Below are 19,682 nucleotides of genomic sequence, written 5' to 3' on the forward strand. Positions count from 1 at the left end.
CTCAGCACTGCTCCTCTATATCACCCCTCTGCCCCTCATCTTCTCCACCTCAGCACTGCTCCTCTATATCATCCCTCTGCCCCTCATCTTCTCCACCTCAGCACTACTCCTCTATATCATCCCTCTGCCCCGCCCCTCGACCCCTCTGCCCCTCATCTTCTCCACCTCAGCACTGCTCCTCTATATCATCCCTCTGCCCCTCATCTTCTCCACCTCAGCGCTGCTCCTCTACATCATCCCTCTGCCCCTCATGTTCTCCACCTCAGCACTGCTCCTCTATATCATCCCTCTGCCCCGCCCCTCGACCCCTCTGCCCCTCATCTTCTCCACCTCAGCACTGCTCCTCTATATCATCCCTCTGCCCCGCCCCTCGACCCCTCTGCCCCTCATCTTCTCCACCTCAGCACTGCTCCTCTATATCATCCCTCTGCCCCTCATCTTCTCCACCTCAGCGCTGCTCCTCTACATCATCCCTCTGCCCCTCATGTTCTCCACCTCAGCACTGCTCCTCTATATCATCCCTCTGCCCCGCCCCTCGACCCCTCTGCCCCTCATGTTCTCCACCTCAGCACTGCTCCTCTATATCACCCCTCTGCCCCTCATCTTCTCCACCTCAGCACTGCTCCTCTATATCATACCTCTGCCCCTCATCTTCTCCACCTCAGCGCTGCTCCTCTATATCACCCCTCTGCCCTTCATCTTCTCCACCTCAGTGCTGCTCCTCTATATCATCCCTCTGCCCCTCATCTTCTGCACCTCAGCACTGCTCCTCTATATCATACCTCTGCCCCTCATCTTCTCCACCTCAGCACTGCTCCTCTATATCACCCCTCTGCCCTTCATCTTCTCCACCTCAGTGCTGCTCCTCTATATCACCCCTCTGCCCTTCATCTTCTCCACCTCAGTGCTGCTCCTCTATATCATCCCTCTGCCCCTCATCTTCTCCACCTCAGCGCTGCTCCTCTATATCATCCCTCTGCCCCTCATCTTCTCCACCTCAGCACTGCTCCTCTATATCATCCCTCTGCCCCGCCCCTCGACCCCTCTGCCCCTCATGTTCTCCACCTCAGCACTGCTCCTCTATATCACCCCTCTGCCCCGCCCCTCGACCCCTCTGCCCCTCATCTTCTCCACCTCAGCACTGCTCCTCTATATCATACCTCTGCCCCTCATCTTCTCCACCTCAGCACTGCTCCTCTATATCACCCCTCTGTTCCTCATCTTCTCCACCTCAGCGCTGCTCCTCTATATCATCCCTCTGCCCCTCATCTTCTCCACCTCAGCACTGCTCCTCTATATCACCCCTCTGCCCCTCATCTTCTCCACCTCAGCACTGCTCCTCTATATCATCCCTCTGCCCCTCATCTTCTCCACCTCAGCACTGCTCCTTTATATCATCCCTCTGCCCCGCCCCTCGACCCCTCTGCCCCTCATCTTCTCCACCTCAGCACTGCTCCTCTATATCATCCCTCTGCCCCTCATCTTCTCCACCTCAGCACTGCTCCTCTATATCATCCCTCTGCCCCTCATCTTCTCCACCTCAGCACTGCTCCTTTATATCATCCCTCTGCCCCGCCCCTCGACCCCTCTGCCCCTCATCTTCTCCACCTCAGCACTGCTCCTCTATATCATCCCTCTGCCCCGCCCCTCGACCCCTCTGCCCCTCATCTTCTCCACCTCAGCACTGCTCCTCTATATCACCCCTCTGCCCCGCCCCTCGACCCCTCTGCCCCTCATCTTCTCCACCTCAGCACTGCTCCTCTATATCACCCCTCTGCCCCTCATCTTCTCCACCTCAGCACTGCTCCTCTATATCACCCCTCTGCCCCTCATCTTCTCCACCTCAGCACTGCTCCTCTATATCATCCCTCTGCCCCGCCCCTCGACCCCTCTGCCCCTCATCTTCTCCACCTCAGCACTGCTCCTCTATATCACCCCTCTGCCCTGCCCCTCGACCCCTCTGCCCCTCATCTTCTCCACCTCAGCACTGCTCCTCTATATCATCCCTCTGCCCCTCATCTTCTCCACCTCAGCGCTGCTCCTCTATATCATCCCTCTGCCCCTCATCTTCTCCACCTCAGCACTGCTCCTCTATATCACCCCTCTGCCCCTCATCTTCTCCACCTCAGCACTGCTCCTCTATATCACCCCTCTGCCCCTCATCTTCTCCACCTCAGCACTGCTCCTCTATATCATCCCTCTGCCCCTCATCTTCTCCACCTCAGCACTGCTCCTCTATATCACCCCTCTGCCCCTCATCTTCTCCACCTCAGCACTGCTCCTCTATATCATCCCTCTGCCCCGCCCCTCGACCCCTCTGCCCCTCATCTTCTCCACCTCAGCACTGCTCCTCTATATCACCCCTCTGCCCCTCATCTTCTCCACCTCAGCACTGCTCCTCTATATCACCCCTCTGCCCTTCATCTTCTCCACCTCAGCACTGCTCCTCTATATCACCCCTCTGCCCCGCCCCTCGACCCCTCTGCCCCTCATCTCCACCTCAGCACTGCTCCTCTATATCATCCCTCTGCCCCTCATCTTCTCCACCTCAGCACTGCTCCTCTATATCACCCCTCTGCCCCTCATCTTCTCCACCTCAGCACTGCTCCTCTATATCATCCCTCTGCCCCTCATCTTCTCCACCTCAGCACTGCTCCTCTATATCATCCCTCTGCCCCGCCCCTCGACCCCTCTGCCCCTCATCTTCTCCACCTCAGCACTGCTCCTCTATATCATACCTCTGCCCCTCATCTTCTCCACCTCAGCACTGCTCCTCTATATCATCCCTCTGCCCCGCCCCTCGACCCCTCATCTTCTCCACCTCAGCGCTGCTCCTCTATATCATCCCTCTGCCCCGCCCCTCGACCCCTCTGCCCCTCATCTTCTCCACCTCAGCACTGCTCCTCTATATCACCCCTCTGCCCCTCATCTTCTCCACCTCAGCACTGCTCCTCTATATCATCCCTCTGCCCCGCCCCTCGACCCCTCTGCCCCTCATCTTCTCCACCTCAGCACTGCTCCTCTATATCATCCCTCTGCCCCTCATCTTCTCCACCTCAGCGCTGCTCCTCTATATCATCCCTCTGCCCCTCATCTCCACCTCAGCGCTGCTCCTCTATATCATCCCTCTGCCCCGCCCCTCGACCCCTCTGCCCCTCATCTTCTCCACCTCAGCGCTGCTCCTCTATATCACCCCTCTGCCCCGCCCCTCGACCCCTCTGCCCCTCATCTTCTCCACCTCAGCACTGCTCCTCTATATCACCCCTCTGCCCCTCATCTTCTCCACCTCAGCACTGCTCCTCTATATCACCCCTCTGCCCCTCATCTTCTCCACCTCAGCGCTGCTCCTCTATATCACCCCTCTGCCCCTCATCTTCTCCACCTCAGCACTGCTCCTCTATATCATACCTCTGCCCCTCATCTTCTCCACCTCAGCACTGCTCCTCTATATCACCCCTCTGCCCCTCATCTTCTCCACCTCAGCACTGCTCCTCTATATCATCCCTCTGCCCCTCATCTTCTCCACCTCAGCACTGCTCCTCTATATCATCCCTCTGCCCCTCATCTTCTCCACCTCAGCGCTGCTCCTCTATATCATCCCTCTGCCCCTCATCTTCTCCACCTCAGCACTGCTCCTCTATATCATCCCTCTGCCCCTCATCTTCTCCACCTCAGCACTGCTCCTCTATATCATCCCTCTGCCCCTCATCTTCTCCACCTCAGCACTGCTCCTCTATATCATCCCTCTGCCCCGCCCCTCGACCCCTCTGCCCCTCATCTTCTCCACCTCAGCGCTGCTCCTCTATATCACCCCTCTGCCCCTCATCTTCTCCACCTCAGCACTGCTCCTCTATATCACCCCTCTGCCCCTCATCTTCTCCACCTCAGCGCTGCTCCTCTATATCACCCCTCTGCCCCTCATCTTCTCCACCTCAGCACTGCTCCTCTATATCACCCCTCTGCCCCTCATCTTCTCCACCTCAGCACTGCTCCTCTATATCATCCCTCTGCCCCGCCCCTCGACCCCTCTGCCCCTCATCTTCTCCACCTCAGCGCTGCTCCTCTATATCACCCCTCTGCCCCTCATCTTCTCCACCTCAGCACTGCTCCTCTATATCATCCCTCTGCCCCGCCCCTCGACCCCTCTGCCCCTCATCTTCTCCACCTCAGCACTGCTCCTCTATATCACCCCTCTGCCCCTCATCTTCTCCACCTCAGCGCTGCTCCTCTATATCACCCCTCTGCCCCTCATCTTCTCCACCTCAGCAGTGCTCCTCTATATCACCCCTCTGCCCCTCATCTTCTCCACCTCAGCACTGCTCCTCTATATCATACCTCTGCCCCTAATCTTCTCCACCTCAGCACTGCTCCTCTATATCATCCCTCTGCCCCTCATCTTCTCCACCTCAGCACTGCTCCTCTATATCATCCCTCTGCCCCGCCCCTCGACCCCTCTGCCCCTCATCTTCTCCACCTCAGCACTGCTCCTCTATATCATCCCTCTGCCCCTCATCTTCTCCACCTCAGCACTGCTCCTCTATATCACCCCTCTGCCCCTCATCTTCTCCACCTCAGCACTGCTCCTCTATATCATCCCTCTGCCCCTCATCTTCTCCACCTCAGCACTGCTCCTCTATATCATCCCTCTGCCCCTCATCTTCTCCACCTCAGCGCTGCTCCTCTATATCATCCCTCTGCCCCGCCCCTCGACCCCTCTGCCCCTCATCTTCTCCACCTCAGCACTGCTCCTCTATATCACCCCTCTGCCCCGCCCCTCGACCCCTCTGCCCCTCATCTTCTCCACCTCAGCACTGCTCCTCTATATCACCCCTCTGCCCCTCATCTTCTCCACCTCAGCACTGCTCCTCTATATCACCCCTCTGCCCCTCATCTTCTCCACCTCAGCACTGCTCCTCTATATCATCCCTCTGCCCCGCCCCTCGACCCCTCTGCCCCTCATCTTCTCCACCTCAGCACTGCTCCTCTATATCATCCCTCTGCCCCTCATCTTCTCCACCTCAGCGCTGCTCCTCTATATCATCCCTCTGCCCCTCATCTTCTCCACCTCAGCACTGCTCCTCTATATCACCCCTCTGCCCCTCATCTTCTCCACCTCAGCACTGCTCCTCTATATCACCCCTCTGCCCCTCATCTTCTCCACCTCAGCACTGCTCCTCTATATCATCCCTCTGCCCCTCATCTTCTCCACCTCAGCACTGCTCCTCTATATCACCCCTCTGCCCCTCATCTTCTCCACCTCAGCACTGCTCCTCTATATCATCCCTCTGCCCCGCCCCTCGACCCCTCTGCCCCTCATCTTCTCCACCTCAGCACTGCTCCTCTATATCACCCCTCTGCCCCTCATCTTCTCCACCTCAGCACTGCTCCTCTATATCACCCCTCTGCCCTTCATCTTCTCCACCTCAGCACTGCTCCTCTATATCACCCCTCTGCCCCGCCCCTCGACCCCTCTGCCCCTCATCTCCACCTCAGCACTGCTCCTCTATATAATCCCTCTGCCCCTCATCTTCTCCACCTCAGCACTGCTCCTCTATATCACCCCTCTGCCCCTCATCTTCTCCACCTCAGCACTGCTCCTCTATATCATCCCTCTGCCCCGCCCCTCGACCCCTCGACCCCTCATCTTCTCCACCTCAGCGCTGCTCCTCTATATCATCCCTCTGCCCCGCCCCTCGACCCCTCGACCCCTCATCTTCTCCACCTCAGCGCTGCTCCTCTATATCATCCCTCTGCCCCTCATCTTCTCCACCTCAGCACTGCTCCTCTATATCACCCCTCTGCCCCTCATCTTCTCCACCTCAGCACTGCTCCTCTATATCATCCCTCTGCCCCGCCCCTCGACCCCTCTGCCCCTCATCTTCTCCACCTCAGCACTGCTCCTCTATATCATCCCTCTGCCCCTCATCTTCTCCACCTCAGCGCTGCTCCTCTATATCACCCCTCTGCCCCGCCCCTCGACCCCTCTGCCCCTCATCTTCTCCACCTCAGCACTGCTCCTCTATATCATCCCTCTGCCCCGCCCCTCGACCCCTCTGCCCCTCATCTTCTCCACCTCAGTGCTGCTCCTCTATATCATCCCTCTGCCCCTCATCTTCTCCACCTCAGCACTGCTCCTCTATATCATCCCTCTGCCCCGCCCCTCGACCCCTCGACCCCTCATCTTCTCCACCTCAGCACTGCTCCTCTATATCATCCCTCTGCCCCTCATCTTCTCCACCTCAGCACTGCTCCTCTATATCATCCCTCTGCCCCGCCCCTCGACCCCTCTGCCCCTCATCTTCTCCACCTCAGCACTGCTCCTCTATATCATCCCTCTGCCCCTCATCTTCTCCACCTCAGCACTGCTCCTCTATATCATCCCTCTGCCCCTCATCTTCTCCACCTCAGCGCTGCTCCTCTATATCATCCCTCTGCCCCGCCCCTCGACCCCTCTGCCCCTCATCTTCTCCACCTCAGCACTGCTCCTCTATATCATACCTCTGCCCCTCATCTTCTCCACCTCAGCACTGCTCCTCTATATCATCCCTCTGCCCCTCATCTTCTCCACCTCAGCACTGCTCCTCTATATCACCCCTCTGCCCCGCCCCTCGACCCCTCTGCCCCTCATCTTCTCCACCTCAGTGCTGCTCCTCTATATCACCCCTCTGCCCCTCATCTTCTCCACCTCAGCACTGCTCCTCTATATCATCCCTCTGCCCCTCATCTTCTCCACCTCAGCACTGCTCCTCTATATCATCCCTCTGCCCCGCCCCTCGACCCCTCTGCCCCTCATCTTCTCCACCTCAGCGCTGCTCCTCTATATCACCCCTCTGCCCCGCCCCTCGACCCCTCTGCCCCTCATCTTCTCCACCTCAGTGCTGCTCCTCTATATCATCCCTCTGCCCCTCATCTTCTCCACCTCAGCACTGCTCCTCTATATCATCCCTCTGCCCCTCATCTTCTCCACCTCAGCACTGCTCCTCTATATCATCCCTCTGCCCCTCATCTTCTCCACCTCAGCACTGCTCCTCTATATCATCCCTCTGCCCCTCATCTTCTCCACCTCAGCACTGCTCCTCTATATCATCCCTCTGCCCCTCATCTTCTCCACCTCAGCACTGCTCCTCTATATCATCCCTCTGCCCCTCATCTTCTCCACCTCAGCGCTGCTCCTCTACATCATCCCTCTGCCCCTCATCTTCTCCACCTCAGTGCTGCTCCTCTATATCATCCCTCTGCCCCTCATCTTCTCCACCTCAGTGCTGCTCCTCTATATCATACCTCTGCCCCGCCCCTCGACCCCTCTGCCCCTCATCTTCTCCACCTCAGTGCTGCTCCTCTATATCATCCCTCTGCCCCTCATCTTCTCCACCTCAGCACTGCTCCTCTATATCATCCCTCTGCCCCTCATCTTCTCCACCTCAGCACTGCTCCTCTATATCATCCCTCTGCCCCGCCCCTCGACCCCTCTGCCCCTCATCTTCTCCACCTCAGCACTGCTCCTCTATATCATCCCTCTGCCCCTCATCTTCTCCACCTCAGCACTGCTCCTCTATATCATCCCTCTGCCCCGCCCCTCGACCCCTCTGCCCCTCATCTTCTCCACCTCAGCACTGCTCCTCTATATCACCCCTCTGCCCCGCCCCTCGACCCCTCTGCCCCTCATCTTCTCCACCTCAGCGCTGCTCCTCTATATCATCCCTCTGCCCCTCATCTTCTCCACCTCAGCACTGCTCCTCTATATCATCCCTCTGCCCCTCATCTTCTCCACCTCAGCACTGCTCCTCTATATCACCCCTCTGCCCCTCATCTTCTCCACCTCAGCACTGCTCCTCTATATCATCCCTCTGCCCCTCATCTTCTCCACCTCAGCACTGCTCCTCTATATCATCCCTCTGCCCCTCATCTTCTCCACCTCAGCACTGCTCCTCTATATCATACCTCTGCCCCTCATCTTCTCCACCTCAGCACTGCTCCTCTATATCATCCCTCTGCCCCTCATCTTCTCCACCTCAGCACTGCTCCTCTATATCACCCCTCTGCCCCTCATCTTCTCCACCTCAGCGCTGCTCTTCTATATCACCCCACTGCCCCTCATCTTCTCCACCTCAGCACTGCTCCTCTATATCACCCCTCTGCCCCTCATCTTCTCCACCTCAGCACTGCTCCTCTATATCACCCCTCTGCCCCTCATCTTCTCCACCTCAGCGCTGCTCTTCTATATCATCCCTCTGCCCCTCATCTTCTCCACCTCAGCGCTGCTCCTCTATATCACCCCTCTGCCCCTCATCTTCTCCACCTCAGCACAGCTCCTCTATATCATCCCTCTGCCCCTCATCTTCTCCACCTCAGCACTGCTCCTCTATATCATCCCTCTGCCCCTCATCTTCTCCACCTCAGCACTGCTCCTCTATATCATCCCTCTGCCCCTCATCTTCTCCACCTCAGCACTGCTCCTCTATATCATCCCTCTGCCCCTCATCTTCTCCACCTCAGCGCTGCTCCTCTATATCACCCCTCTGCCCCGCCCCTCGACCCCTCTGCCCCTCATCTTCTCCACCTCAGCACTGCTCCTCTATATCACCCCTCTGCCCCACCCCTCGACCCCTCTGCCCCTCATCTTCTCCACCTCAGCACTGCTCCTCTATATCATCCCTCTGCCCCTCATCTTCTCCACCTCAGCACTGCTCCTCTATATCATCCCTCTGCCCCTCATCTTCTCCACCTCAGCACTGCTCCTCTATATCATCCCTCTGCCCCTCATCTTCTCCACCTCAGCACTGCTCCTCTATATCATCCCTCTGCCCCGCCCCTCGACCCCTCTGCCCCTCATCTTCTCCACCTCAGCACTGCTCCTCTATATCACCCCTCTGCCCCTCATCTTCTCCACCTCAGCGCTGCTCCTCTATATCATCCCTCTGCCCCGCCCCTCGACCCCTCTGCCCCTCATCTTCTCCACCTCAGCGCTGCTCCTCTATATCACCCCTCTGCCCCTCATCTTCTCCACCTCAGCACTGCTCCTCTATATCACCCCTCTGCCCCGCCCCTCGACCCCTCTGCCCCTCATCTTCTCCACCTCAGCACTGCTCCTCTATATCATCCCTCTGCCCCGCCCCTTGACCCCTCTGCCCCGCCCCTCGACCCCTCCGCCCCTCAGAGTCTCGTACCCGACCGGAAGGCGATCTCGCTGATGAGCAGCCAGCTGTCGGCGAAGGAGAACTGGCAGCGCATGATGGCGCCCCGCCGCCCGCCCAGCGGCACGGTGACGGTCCGGGCGCTGGGGTCCAGCAGGTCGTCCAGCGCCACCGCCAGGCCGAGAGGCTCCGGGTCCCACTGGTGCAGCAGGCCGGGCTTGAACTGGCACTGCACCCGGCTGAAGACCCGCACGCCCTGGGCATAGCGGTTATTACAGCGCACCTGGGGGACAGAGGGACAGGGCTGGACACAGCGCACCTGGGGGACAGAGGGACAGGGCTGGACACAGAGGGACAGGACTGGACACAGCGCACCTGGGGGACAGAGAGGGACAGGGCTGGACACAGCGCACCTGGGGGACAGAGGGACAGGGCTGGACACAGAGAGACAGGACTGGACACAGCGCACCTGGGGGACAGAGGGACAGGGCTGGACACAGAGAGACAGGGCTGGACACAGAGCACCTGGGGGACAGAGAGACAGGGCTGGACACAGCGCACCTGGGGGACAGAGGGACAGGGCTGGACACAGAGAGACAGGGCTGGACACAGCGCACCTGGGGGACACAGAGGGACAGGGCTGGACACAGCGCACCTGGGGGACAGAGGGACAGGGCTGGACACAGCGCACCTGGGGGACAGAGGGACAGGGCTGGACACAGAGGGACAGGGCTGAACACAGAGGGACAGGACTGGACACAGCGCACCTGGGGGACAGAGGGACAGGGCTGGACACAGAGGGACAGGACTGGACACAGAGCACCTGGGGGACAGAGGGACAGGGCTGGACACAGAGGGACAGGGCTGAACACAGAGGGACAGGGCTGGACACAGCGCACCTGGGGGACAGAGGGACAGGGCTGGACACAGAGAGACAGGGCTGGACACAGCGCACCTGGGGGACAGAGAGGGACAGGGCTGGACACAGCGCACCTGGGGGACAGAGAGGGACAGGGCTGGACACAGAGGGACAGGACTGGACACAGCGCACCTGGGGGACACAGAGGGACAGGACTGGACACAGCGCACCTGGGGGACAGAGGGACAGGGCTGGACACAGAGAGACAGGGCTGAACACAGTGCACCTGGGACAGCGAGACATAGGGTTGGACACAGAGACAGAGGGGCTCACGCTGACTGAACATGCTGTGCTGGACAGGGGTGGACAGAGGTACCTGCATGCTGTGCTGGACAGGGCTGGACAGGGGTACCTGCATGCTATGCAGTGTCCGAGGAGTCTGGAAGTGGAACTCCATCTCGACGTGACCCTTCCCAGTGGCCTCTCTGTTCCAGCCCAGGTAGTCGTACCCGGGCCACACCCTGAGCTCCTGGCTGTCCATGAAGTCGTCCGCACCCAGCACACCGTCACACAGCTGACCCAGCCCGCCGTACTGGATACTGACCACAGGAGAGAGACAGGGGGTTAATACTGACCACAGGGGGAGAGAGACAGAGGGGTTAATACTGACCACAGGAGAGAGAGAGACAGGGGGTTAATACTGACTACAGGAGAGAGAGAGACAGAGGGGTTAATACTGACTACAGGAGAGAGAGAGAGACAGGGGGGTTAATACTGACCACAGGAGAGAGAGAGACAGGGGGTTAATACTGACCACAGGAGAGAGAGAGACAGAGGGGTTAATACTGACCACAGGGGGAGAGAGAGACAGGGGGTTAATACTGACCACAGGAGAGAGAGAGACAGAGGGGTTAATACTGACCACAGGGGGAGAGAGAGACAGGGGGTTAATACTGACCACAGGGGGAGAGAGAGACAGGGGGTTAATACTGACCACAGGAGAGAGAGAGACAGGGGGTTAATACTGACCACAGGGGGAGAGAGAGACAGAGGGGTTAATACTGACCACAGGAGAGAGAGAGACAGAGGGGTTAATACTGACCACAGGAGAGAGAGAGACGGGGTTAATACTGACCACAGGGGGAGAGAGACAGAGGGGTTAATACTGACCACAGGAGAGAGAGAGACAGGGGGTTAATACTGACCACAGGAGAGAGAGAGACAGGGGGTTAATACTGACCACAGGAGAGAGAGAGACAGGGGGTTAATACTGACCACAGGGGGAGAGACAGACAGGGGGTTAATACTGACCACAGGGGGAGAGAGAGACAGAGGGGTTAATACTGACCACAGGGGGAGAGAGAGACAGGGGGTTAATACTGACCACAGGGGGAGAGAGACAGGGTTAATACTGACCACAGGGGTGAGAGAGACAGGGGGTTAATACTGACTACAGGAGAGAGAAAGAGAGACGGGGGTTAATACTGACCACAGGGGGGAGAGAGACAGAGGGGTTAATACTGACTACAGGAGAGAGAGAGACAGAGGGGTTAATACTGACCACAGGGGCAGAGAGCGACAAAGGGTTTAATAGCACACAGAGCCAGACAGGGGTTAATAGCACACACAGAGACAGAGATTAATAGTGAGCACATAGTGAGCACACAATGAGATAGACGGGGGTTCATAGTGAGCACATAGTGAGCACACAATGAGACAGACGGGGGTTAATAGTGAGCACACAGAGACAGAGGGTTTAATAGTGAGCAGAGACAGACAGAGGGGTTAATACAGCAGTACGGGGTCAGTGATCAGCAGACTCACCCTGCCTCAGTGGTGCCGTCGTACGTAGAGTCGTTCAGATACACAGGTGACCCAGACAGGTGCATCACCTGTCCCTCTGGTACAGTGTAGGCCTTCAGAGCTCCTGAGAGAGAGACAGATGATCGCTTTCTACCCGTCTGTCTCACCTGTCCAGCTCCTCTCTGACACACTCCTCTCTCTCACTATCTCCTCTCTGAGACACACTCTCTCTCTCACTGTCTCCTCTCTGACACACACTCCTCTCTCTCACTGTCTCCTCTCTGAGACACACTCTCTCTGTCTCTGTCTCCTCTCTGACACACACTCCTCTCAATTCAATTCAAGGTGCTTTATTAGCATGACCGATAGGTACAATCAGTGTTGCCAAAGCAAATAAAAATAATAAAATTAACATAGAACAAAACAAAAAATAGAAGTAAAATAAAATCTACAGACATGTTACAGACATTTACAACAAAGACATATTATAAAATATTGACATATACTGTAGGCGGCTGGAGCATTATTGGGAGACAGACTCACTGTTCCTCAGGCTGTGACAGGAGATCACATACTGGGCTGCCAGATCAACTGAGTTCCCTCCTCCCTCTCCCAGTAGGATTGGGACCTGTTGTGGTTTTGGCAGGTGTGGGAACTCTGGGATTAGATTTCTGAATTTCGGGAAGAATGTTTCTCTAATCCCAGAGTATCTGTCACAGTGCAGTAGGAAGTGCACCTCTGTCTCTATTTCTCCCTGCTGGCAGTGGGAGCACAGCCTGTCCTCTCTGGGCAGCCAGGTCTGCCTGTGTCGCCCAGTTTCTATGGCCAGGTTGTGGTCACTGAGCCTGTACTTCGTCAGGGTCTGTTTCTGTTTGTTATTTTTTATTTTGGTCAAATATTCAGCTAGTGTGTATTGTCTGTTTAAGGTTCTGTAGCATTCCAGTTTGTTGTGTTTGTGTGTGTCCCAGTGTGTGAGATATTGCTGTTTGATCTGTGCTGTGATGTGGTTGAGTCTGGGTTGTGGTGCTCTAGCAGTGCTGTCCTGAGGCTGGTTAGTGTCGGTGTGGCTCAGGTCGGTGAGCCTCAGGACCAGCTAGCTCAGGGGGCTCTGTTTTGGGCTCAGCTCTTGGCTCAGCAGGGCTTTGTGGTGGTAGGAATTTTGGTCACTGTTTTTTAGGTGTAGCCAATACTTTAATATTCTTGTCTCCTCTCTGAGACACACTCTCCTCTCTCACTGTCTCCTCTCTGAGACACACTCCTCTCTCTTACTGTCTTTTCTCTGACACACTCTCTGTCTCTGTCTCCTCTCTGAGACACACTCCTCTCTCTCACTGTCTCCTCTCTGAGACGCACTCTCTCTCTCTCTGTCTCCTCTCTGAGACACACTCCTCTCTCTCACTGTCTCCTCTCTGACACACACTCCTCTCTCTCACTGTCTCCTCTCTGAGACACACTCCTCTCTCTCTCTGTCTCCTCTCTGAGACACACTCCTCTCTCTCACTGTCTCCTCTCTGAGACGCACTCTCTCTCTCACTGTCTCCTCTCTGAGACGCACTCTCTCTCTCACTGTCTCCTCTCTGACACACACTCCTCTCTCTCACTGTCTCCTCTCTGAGACACACTCCTCTCTCTCTGTCTCCTCTCTGAGACACACTCCTCTCTCTCAATTCAATTCAATTCAATTCAATTCAAGGTGCTTTATTAGCATGACCGATGGGTACAATCAGTGTTGCCAAAGCAAATAAAAATAATAAAATTAACATAGAACAAAACAAAAAATAGAAGTAAAATAAAATCTACAGACATGTTACAGACATTTACAACAAAGACATATTATATAATATTGACATACTGTAGGCAGCTGGAGCATTATTGGGAGACGGACTCACTGTTCCTCAGGCTGTGACAGGAGATCACATACTGGGCTGCCAGATCAACTGAGTTCCCTCCTCCCTCTCCCAGTAGGATTGGGACCTGTTGTGGTTTTGGCAGGTGTGGGAACTCTGGGATTAGATTTCTGAATTTCGGGAAGAATGTTTCTCTAATCCCAGAGTATCTGTCACAGTGCAGTAGGAAGTGCACCTCTGTCTCTATTTCTCCCTGCTGGCAGTGGGAGCACAGCCTGTCCTCTCTGGGCAGCCAGGTCTGCCTGTGTCGCCCAGTTTCTATGGCCAGGTTGTGGTCACTGAGCCTGTACTTCGTCAGGGTCTGTTTCTGTTTGTTATTTTTTATTTTGGTCAAATATTCAGCTAGTGTGTATTGTCTGTTTAAGGTTCTGTAGCATTCCAGTTTATGTTGTGTTTGTGTGTGTGTGTCCCAGTGTGTGAGATATTGCTGTTTGATCTGTGCTGTGATGTGGTTGAGTCTGGGTTGTGGTGCTCTAGCAGTGCTGTCCTGAGGCTGGTTAGTGTTGGTGTGGCTCAGGTCGGTGAGCCTCAGGACCAGCTGGCTCAGGGGGCTCTGTTTTGGGCTCAGCTCTTGGCTCAGCAGGGCTTTGTGGTGGTAGGAATTTTGGTCGCTGTTTTTTAGGTGTAGCCAATACTTTAATATTCTTTTCTGTATGTTTATCAATAGTGGGTACTGGCCTAATTCGGCCCTGCACCCGTTGTTAGGCGTTTTTCTCTGCACACGGAGGATGATTCTACAGATCTCCATGTGCAGAGTTTCTGTGGGGTGTTTGTCCCATTGGGTGTAATCCTGGTCTGTGAGGGGACCCCAAACTTCACTGCCGTATAGGGCAATGGGTTGGATTACACTTTCAAATATTTGGAGCCAGATTCTTGTTGGTGGGTTGATGTTGAAGAGCCTCCTTCTTATTGCGTAGAAAGCCCTGAGTGCCTTCTCCCTCAGTGCCTTCACTGCCAGGTCAAAACTGTCTCCTCTCTGAGACACACTCCTCTCTCTCTCTGTCTCCTCTCTGAGACACACTCCTCTCTCTCACTGTCTCCTCTCTGACACACACTCCTCTCTCTCACTGTCTCCTCTCTGACACACACTGTCTCTCTCTCACTGTCTCCTCTCTGAGACACACTCTCTCTGTCTCTGTCTCACCGGTCCAGGGACAGCCATACAGCTCCACGCGCAGACAGACGCTCATGACCCGGTCGGCCATGGGGTAGAACCGCACCAGTCTGGCGATGATGGGCGGGCCCAGGTCCTTCAGAACCACGTCGTATGTGTTCTGGTTCCCCGACACCACCTGCAGGGCGGCGGCAGAGAGACAGGGAGGGGAGTGAGGTCCACACCCCCAGCGTCTCTCCTGAAGATCAGGCCAACCAGATCTCATTGACCCCTGAGCCCTGAGCCCTGACCTCCTCGCCCCAGTGGTCCCTCCAGCTCAGCCAGGTGAACCCTGACCCCTGACCCCTGAGCCCTGAGCCCTGACCTCGCCCCAGCGGTCCCTCCAGCTCAGCCAGGTGAACCCTGACCCTTGACCCCTGACCTCCTCGTCCCAGCAGTCCCTCCAGCTCAGCCATGTCCGCCCATAGCGGCTGACCCCTGACCCCTGACCTCCTCGCCCCAGCGGTCCCTCCAGCTCAGCCAGGTGAACCCATAGCGGCTGACCCCTGACCTCCTCGCCCCAGCGGTCCCTCCAGCTCAGCCAGGTGAACCCTGACCCCTGATCCCTGACCTCCTCGCCCCAGCGGTCCCTCCAGCTCAGCCATGTCCGCCCATAGCGGCTGACCCCTGACCCCTGACCCCTGACCTCCTCGCCCCAGCGGTCCCTCCAGCTCAGCCATGTCCGCCCATAGCGGCTGACCCCTGACCCCTGACCTCCTCGCCCCAGCGGTCCCTCCAGCTCAGCCAGGTGCGCCCTGACCCCTGACCCCAGGTGTTCCCTGAGCCCTGACCTCCTCGCCCCAGCGGTCCCTCCAGCTCAGCCAGGTGCGCCCTGACCCCTGACCCCTGAGCCCTGACCTCCTCGCCCCAGCGGTCCCTCCAGCTCAGCCAGGTGAACCCTGACCCCTGACCCCTGACCCCTGACCTCCTCGCCCCAGCGGTCCCTCCAGCTCAGCCAGGTCCGCCCGTCTCGGCTGTAGCGCAGCCGGTAGCTGCGGGCGAACTCCTTGCCGTGCCCGTTGGCATGGCGACCCTGCGTCCCCACCAGCGTGACGAAGTGGAGCCACCGCAGGTCCACCTGCAGGAACTCGGAGCTGTGGGGGTACACTGACCCCCCAGGACACCAGGCCCCATCGCCCTCCCCCGAGGACAGCCTGAGAGAGAGAGAGAGAGAGAGAGGGAGAGGGGTTCATACAGACACACTGACTGGACACTCCAGTACATGAACACTGCACTGAGAGAGAGAGGGGTTCATACAGACACACTGACTGGACACTCCAGTACATGAACACTGCACTGAGAGAGAGAGGGGTTCATACAGACACACTGACTGGACACTCCAGTACATGAACACTGCACTGAGAGAGAGAGGGGTTCATACAGACACACTGACTGGACACTCCAGTACATGAACACTGCACTGAGAGAGAGAGGGGTTCATACACACACACTGACTGGACACTCCAGTACATGAACACTGCACTGAGAGAGAGAGGGGTTCATACAGACACACTGACTGGACACTCCAGTACATGAATACTGCACTGAGAGAGAGAGGGGTTAATACAGACACACTGACTGGACACTCCAGTACATGAACACTGCACTGAGAGAGAGAGGGGTTCATACAGACACACTGACTGGACACTCCAGTACATGAACACTGCACTGAGAGAGAGGGGTTCACACAGACACACTGACTGGACACTCCAGTACATTAACACTGCACTGAGAGAGAGGGGTTCATAGAGACACACTGACTGGACACTCCAGTACATGAACACTGCACTGAGAGAGAGGGGTTCATACAGACACACTGACTGGACACTCCAGTACATGAACACTGCACTGAGAGAGAGAGGGGTTCGTACAGACACACTGACTGGACACTCCAGTACATGAACACTGCACTGAGAGAGAGAGGGGTTCGTACAGACACACTGACTGGACACTCCAGTACATGAACACTGCACTGAGAGAGAGAGGGGTTCGTACAGACACACTGACTGGACACTCCAGTACATGAACACTGCACTGAGAGAGAGAGGGGTTCGTACAGACACACTGACTGGACACTCCAGTACATGAACACTGCACTGAGAGAGAGAGGGGTTCGTACAGACACACTGACTGGACACTCCAGTACATTAATACTGCACTGAGAGAGAGAGGGGTTAATACAGACACACTGACTGGACACTCCAGTACATGAACACTGCACTGAGAGAGAGAGGGGTTCATACAGACACACTGACTGGACACTCCAGTACATGAACACTGCACTGAGAGAGAGGGGTTCACACAGACACACTGACTGGACACTCCAGTACATTAACACTGCACTGAGAGAGAGGGGTTCATACAGACACACTGACTGGACACTCCAGTACATGAACACTGCACTGAGAGAGAGGGGTTCATACAGACACACTGACTGGACACTCCAGTACATGAACACTGCACTGAGAGAGAGAGGGGTTCGTACAGACACACTGACTGGACACTCCAGTACATGAACAGTGCACTGAGAGAGAGAGGGGTTCGTACAGACACACTGACTGGACACTCCAGTACATGAACACTGCACTGAGAGAGAGGGGTTCACACAGACACACTGACTGGACACTCCAGTACATTAACACTGCACTGAGAGAGAGAGGGGTTCGTACAGACACACTGACTGGACACTCCAGTACATGAACACTGCACTGAGAGAGAGGGGTTCATACAGACACACTGACTGGACACTCCAGTACATGAACACTGCACTGAGAGAGAGGGGTTCATACAGACACACTGACTGGACACTCCAGGACATGAACACTGCACTGAGAGAGAGAGGGGTTCATACAGACACACTGACTGAACACTCCAGGACATGAACACTGCACTGAGAGAGAGAGGGGTTCATACAGACACACTGACTGGACACTCCAGGACATGAACACTGCACTGAGAGAGAGAGGGGTTCATACAGACACACTGACTGGACACTCCAGTACATGAACACTGCACTGAGAGAGAGAGGGGAGAGGGTGACATGCTAGGAGAGAGAGACAGGGCCTGACCTGCCATGTTTGGCCTCGGTGGAGTCCGACCAGGAGCTGGACGCCTTGATGTCCTCATCAGGGATGGAGCCATCCTGCATCCCCAGAGCATAGCGACACAGCGCTGAGAGACAGGTAGATGGGTCAGGGAGAGAGAGACAGACAGACAGACAGGTCAGGGAGAGAGAGTGAGAGACGGGTGGGGGGGTAACGTCAGTCACACGGGGGGGCAGGAGGGGGATGCTGGGACTCTCACCGGTGTTGAAGTGCCACTCGGGTTCCACCGCGGTCGTCAAGGCAACCAGCGCGGCCAAGGCCAGCAGGGTCGCCATGGCAACAGTTGGGTTACCTGCTCCGTGCGCGATCCTTACATCTGGAACGGGCAGAGGGCAGAGGTCAGAGGTCACCAGGCCCTTTGACCTATGGGAGCATCTGGACCAGAGGAGGTGGACGGCTTGTTCCCCCCTCCCACCCCACTCTGTGTACAGACTGGGACTTGACAGGCACACAGGCGCTGTACTGCACTGTCCTGTGTTTCTACCCTGATCTCACGGCGCTGGACTGTGTTTTGACCCCGATCTGACTGTATCTCACGGCGCTGGACTGTGTTTTGACCCCGATCTGACTATCTCACGGCGCTGGACTGTGTTTTGACCCCGATCTGACTGTATCTCACGGCGCTGGACTGTGTTTTGACCCCGATCTGACTGTATCTCACGGCGCTGGACTGTGTTTTGACCCCGATCTGACTGTATCTCACGGCGCTGGACTGTGTTTTGACCCTGATCTGACTGTATCTCACTGCGCTGGACTGTGTTTTGACCCCGATCTGACTGTATCTCAGTGGGCTGGACTGTGTTTTGACCCTGATCTGACTGTATCTCAGTGGGCTGGACTGTGTTTTGACCCTGATCTGACTGTATCTCACGGCGCTGGACTGTGTTTTGACCCTGATCTGACTGTATCTCACGGCGCTGGACTGTGTTTTGACCCTGATCTGACTGTATCTCAGTGGGCTGGACTGTGTTTTGACCCTGATCTGACTGTATCTCACTGCGCTGGACTGTGTTTTGACCCTGATCTGACTGTATCTCACTGCGCTGGACTGTGTTTTGACCCCGATCTGACTGTATCTCACTGCGCTGGACTGTGTTTTGACCCCGATCTGACTGTATCTCACTGCGCTGGACTGTGTTTTGACCCCGATCTGACTATCTCACGGCGCTGGACTGTGTTTTGACCCCGATCTGACTGTATCTCACTGCGCTGGACTGTGTTTTGACCCCGATCTGACTGTATCTCACGGCGCTGGACTGTGTTTTGACCCCGATCTGACTGTATCTCACGGTGCTGGACTGTGTTTTGACCCCGATCTGACTGTATCTCACTGCGCTGGACTGTGTTTTGACCCCGATCTGACTATCTCACGGCGCTGGACTGTGTTTTGACCCCGATCTGACTGTATCTCACTGCGCTGGACTGTGTTTTGACCCCGATCTGACTGTATCTCACGGCGCTGGACTGTGTTTTGACCCCGATCTGACTGTATCTCACGGTGCTGGACTGTGTTTTGACCCCGATCTGACTGTATCTCACTGCGCTGGACTGTGTTTTGACCCCGATCTGACTGTATCTCACTGCGCTGGACTGTGTTTTGACCCCGATCTGACTGTATCTCACTGCGCTGGACTGTGTTTTGACCCCGATCTGACTGTATCTCACGGCGCTGGACTGTGTTTTGACCCCGATCTGACTATCTCACGGCGCTGGACTGTGTTT

The 19,682-nt window shown here is 56.3% G+C and overlaps 2 protein-coding genes across 12 annotated transcripts in view; one reads left to right on the plus strand and one right to left on the minus strand.

Annotated features, from left to right (window-relative positions):
- Nucleotides 1–19,682, plus strand: part of LOC148671962 (uncharacterized) — a 360,178-nt gene that overhangs the window by 152,202 nt on the left and 188,294 nt on the right. The window lies entirely within an intron of this gene.
- The window catches only part of ddr1 (discoidin domain receptor tyrosine kinase 1), a 57,161-nt gene that overhangs the window by 24,410 nt on the left and 13,069 nt on the right, over nt 1–19,682 (minus strand). For 7 of the 11 annotated variants that reach the window (XM_088632743.1, XM_088632742.1, XM_088632740.1 and 4 more), the window contains exons 2-8: nt 18,160–18,276; nt 17,925–18,027; nt 15,782–16,010; nt 14,848–14,995; nt 11,818–11,920; nt 10,406–10,592; nt 9,168–9,417 (exon numbers count right to left, since the gene is read on the minus strand). In XM_088632743.1, the coding sequence (XP_088488869.1) occupies nt 9,168–9,417; nt 10,406–10,592; nt 11,818–11,920; nt 14,848–14,995; nt 15,782–16,010; nt 17,925–18,027; nt 18,160–18,235 (1,096 nt within the window). In that variant the 5' untranslated portion in view covers nt 18,236–18,276. Of the gene's footprint in view, nt 1–9,167; nt 9,418–10,405; nt 10,593–11,817; nt 11,921–14,847; nt 14,998–15,107; nt 15,129–15,180; nt 15,232–15,306; nt 15,362–15,427; nt 15,626–15,781; nt 16,011–17,924; nt 18,028–18,159; nt 18,277–19,682 lie in introns of those variants that run through there. The other 4 variants (XM_088632745.1, XM_088632744.1, XM_088632746.1 and 1 more) reach the window with 4 other exon arrangements.

This window comes from Lepisosteus platostomus, chromosome 5 (assembly GCF_059453375.1).
Source record: "Lepisosteus platostomus isolate fLepPlt1 chromosome 5, fLepPlt1.hap1, whole genome shotgun sequence".
In the NCBI taxonomy this organism is placed as follows: domain Eukaryota; kingdom Metazoa; phylum Chordata; class Actinopteri; order Semionotiformes; family Lepisosteidae; genus Lepisosteus; species Lepisosteus platostomus.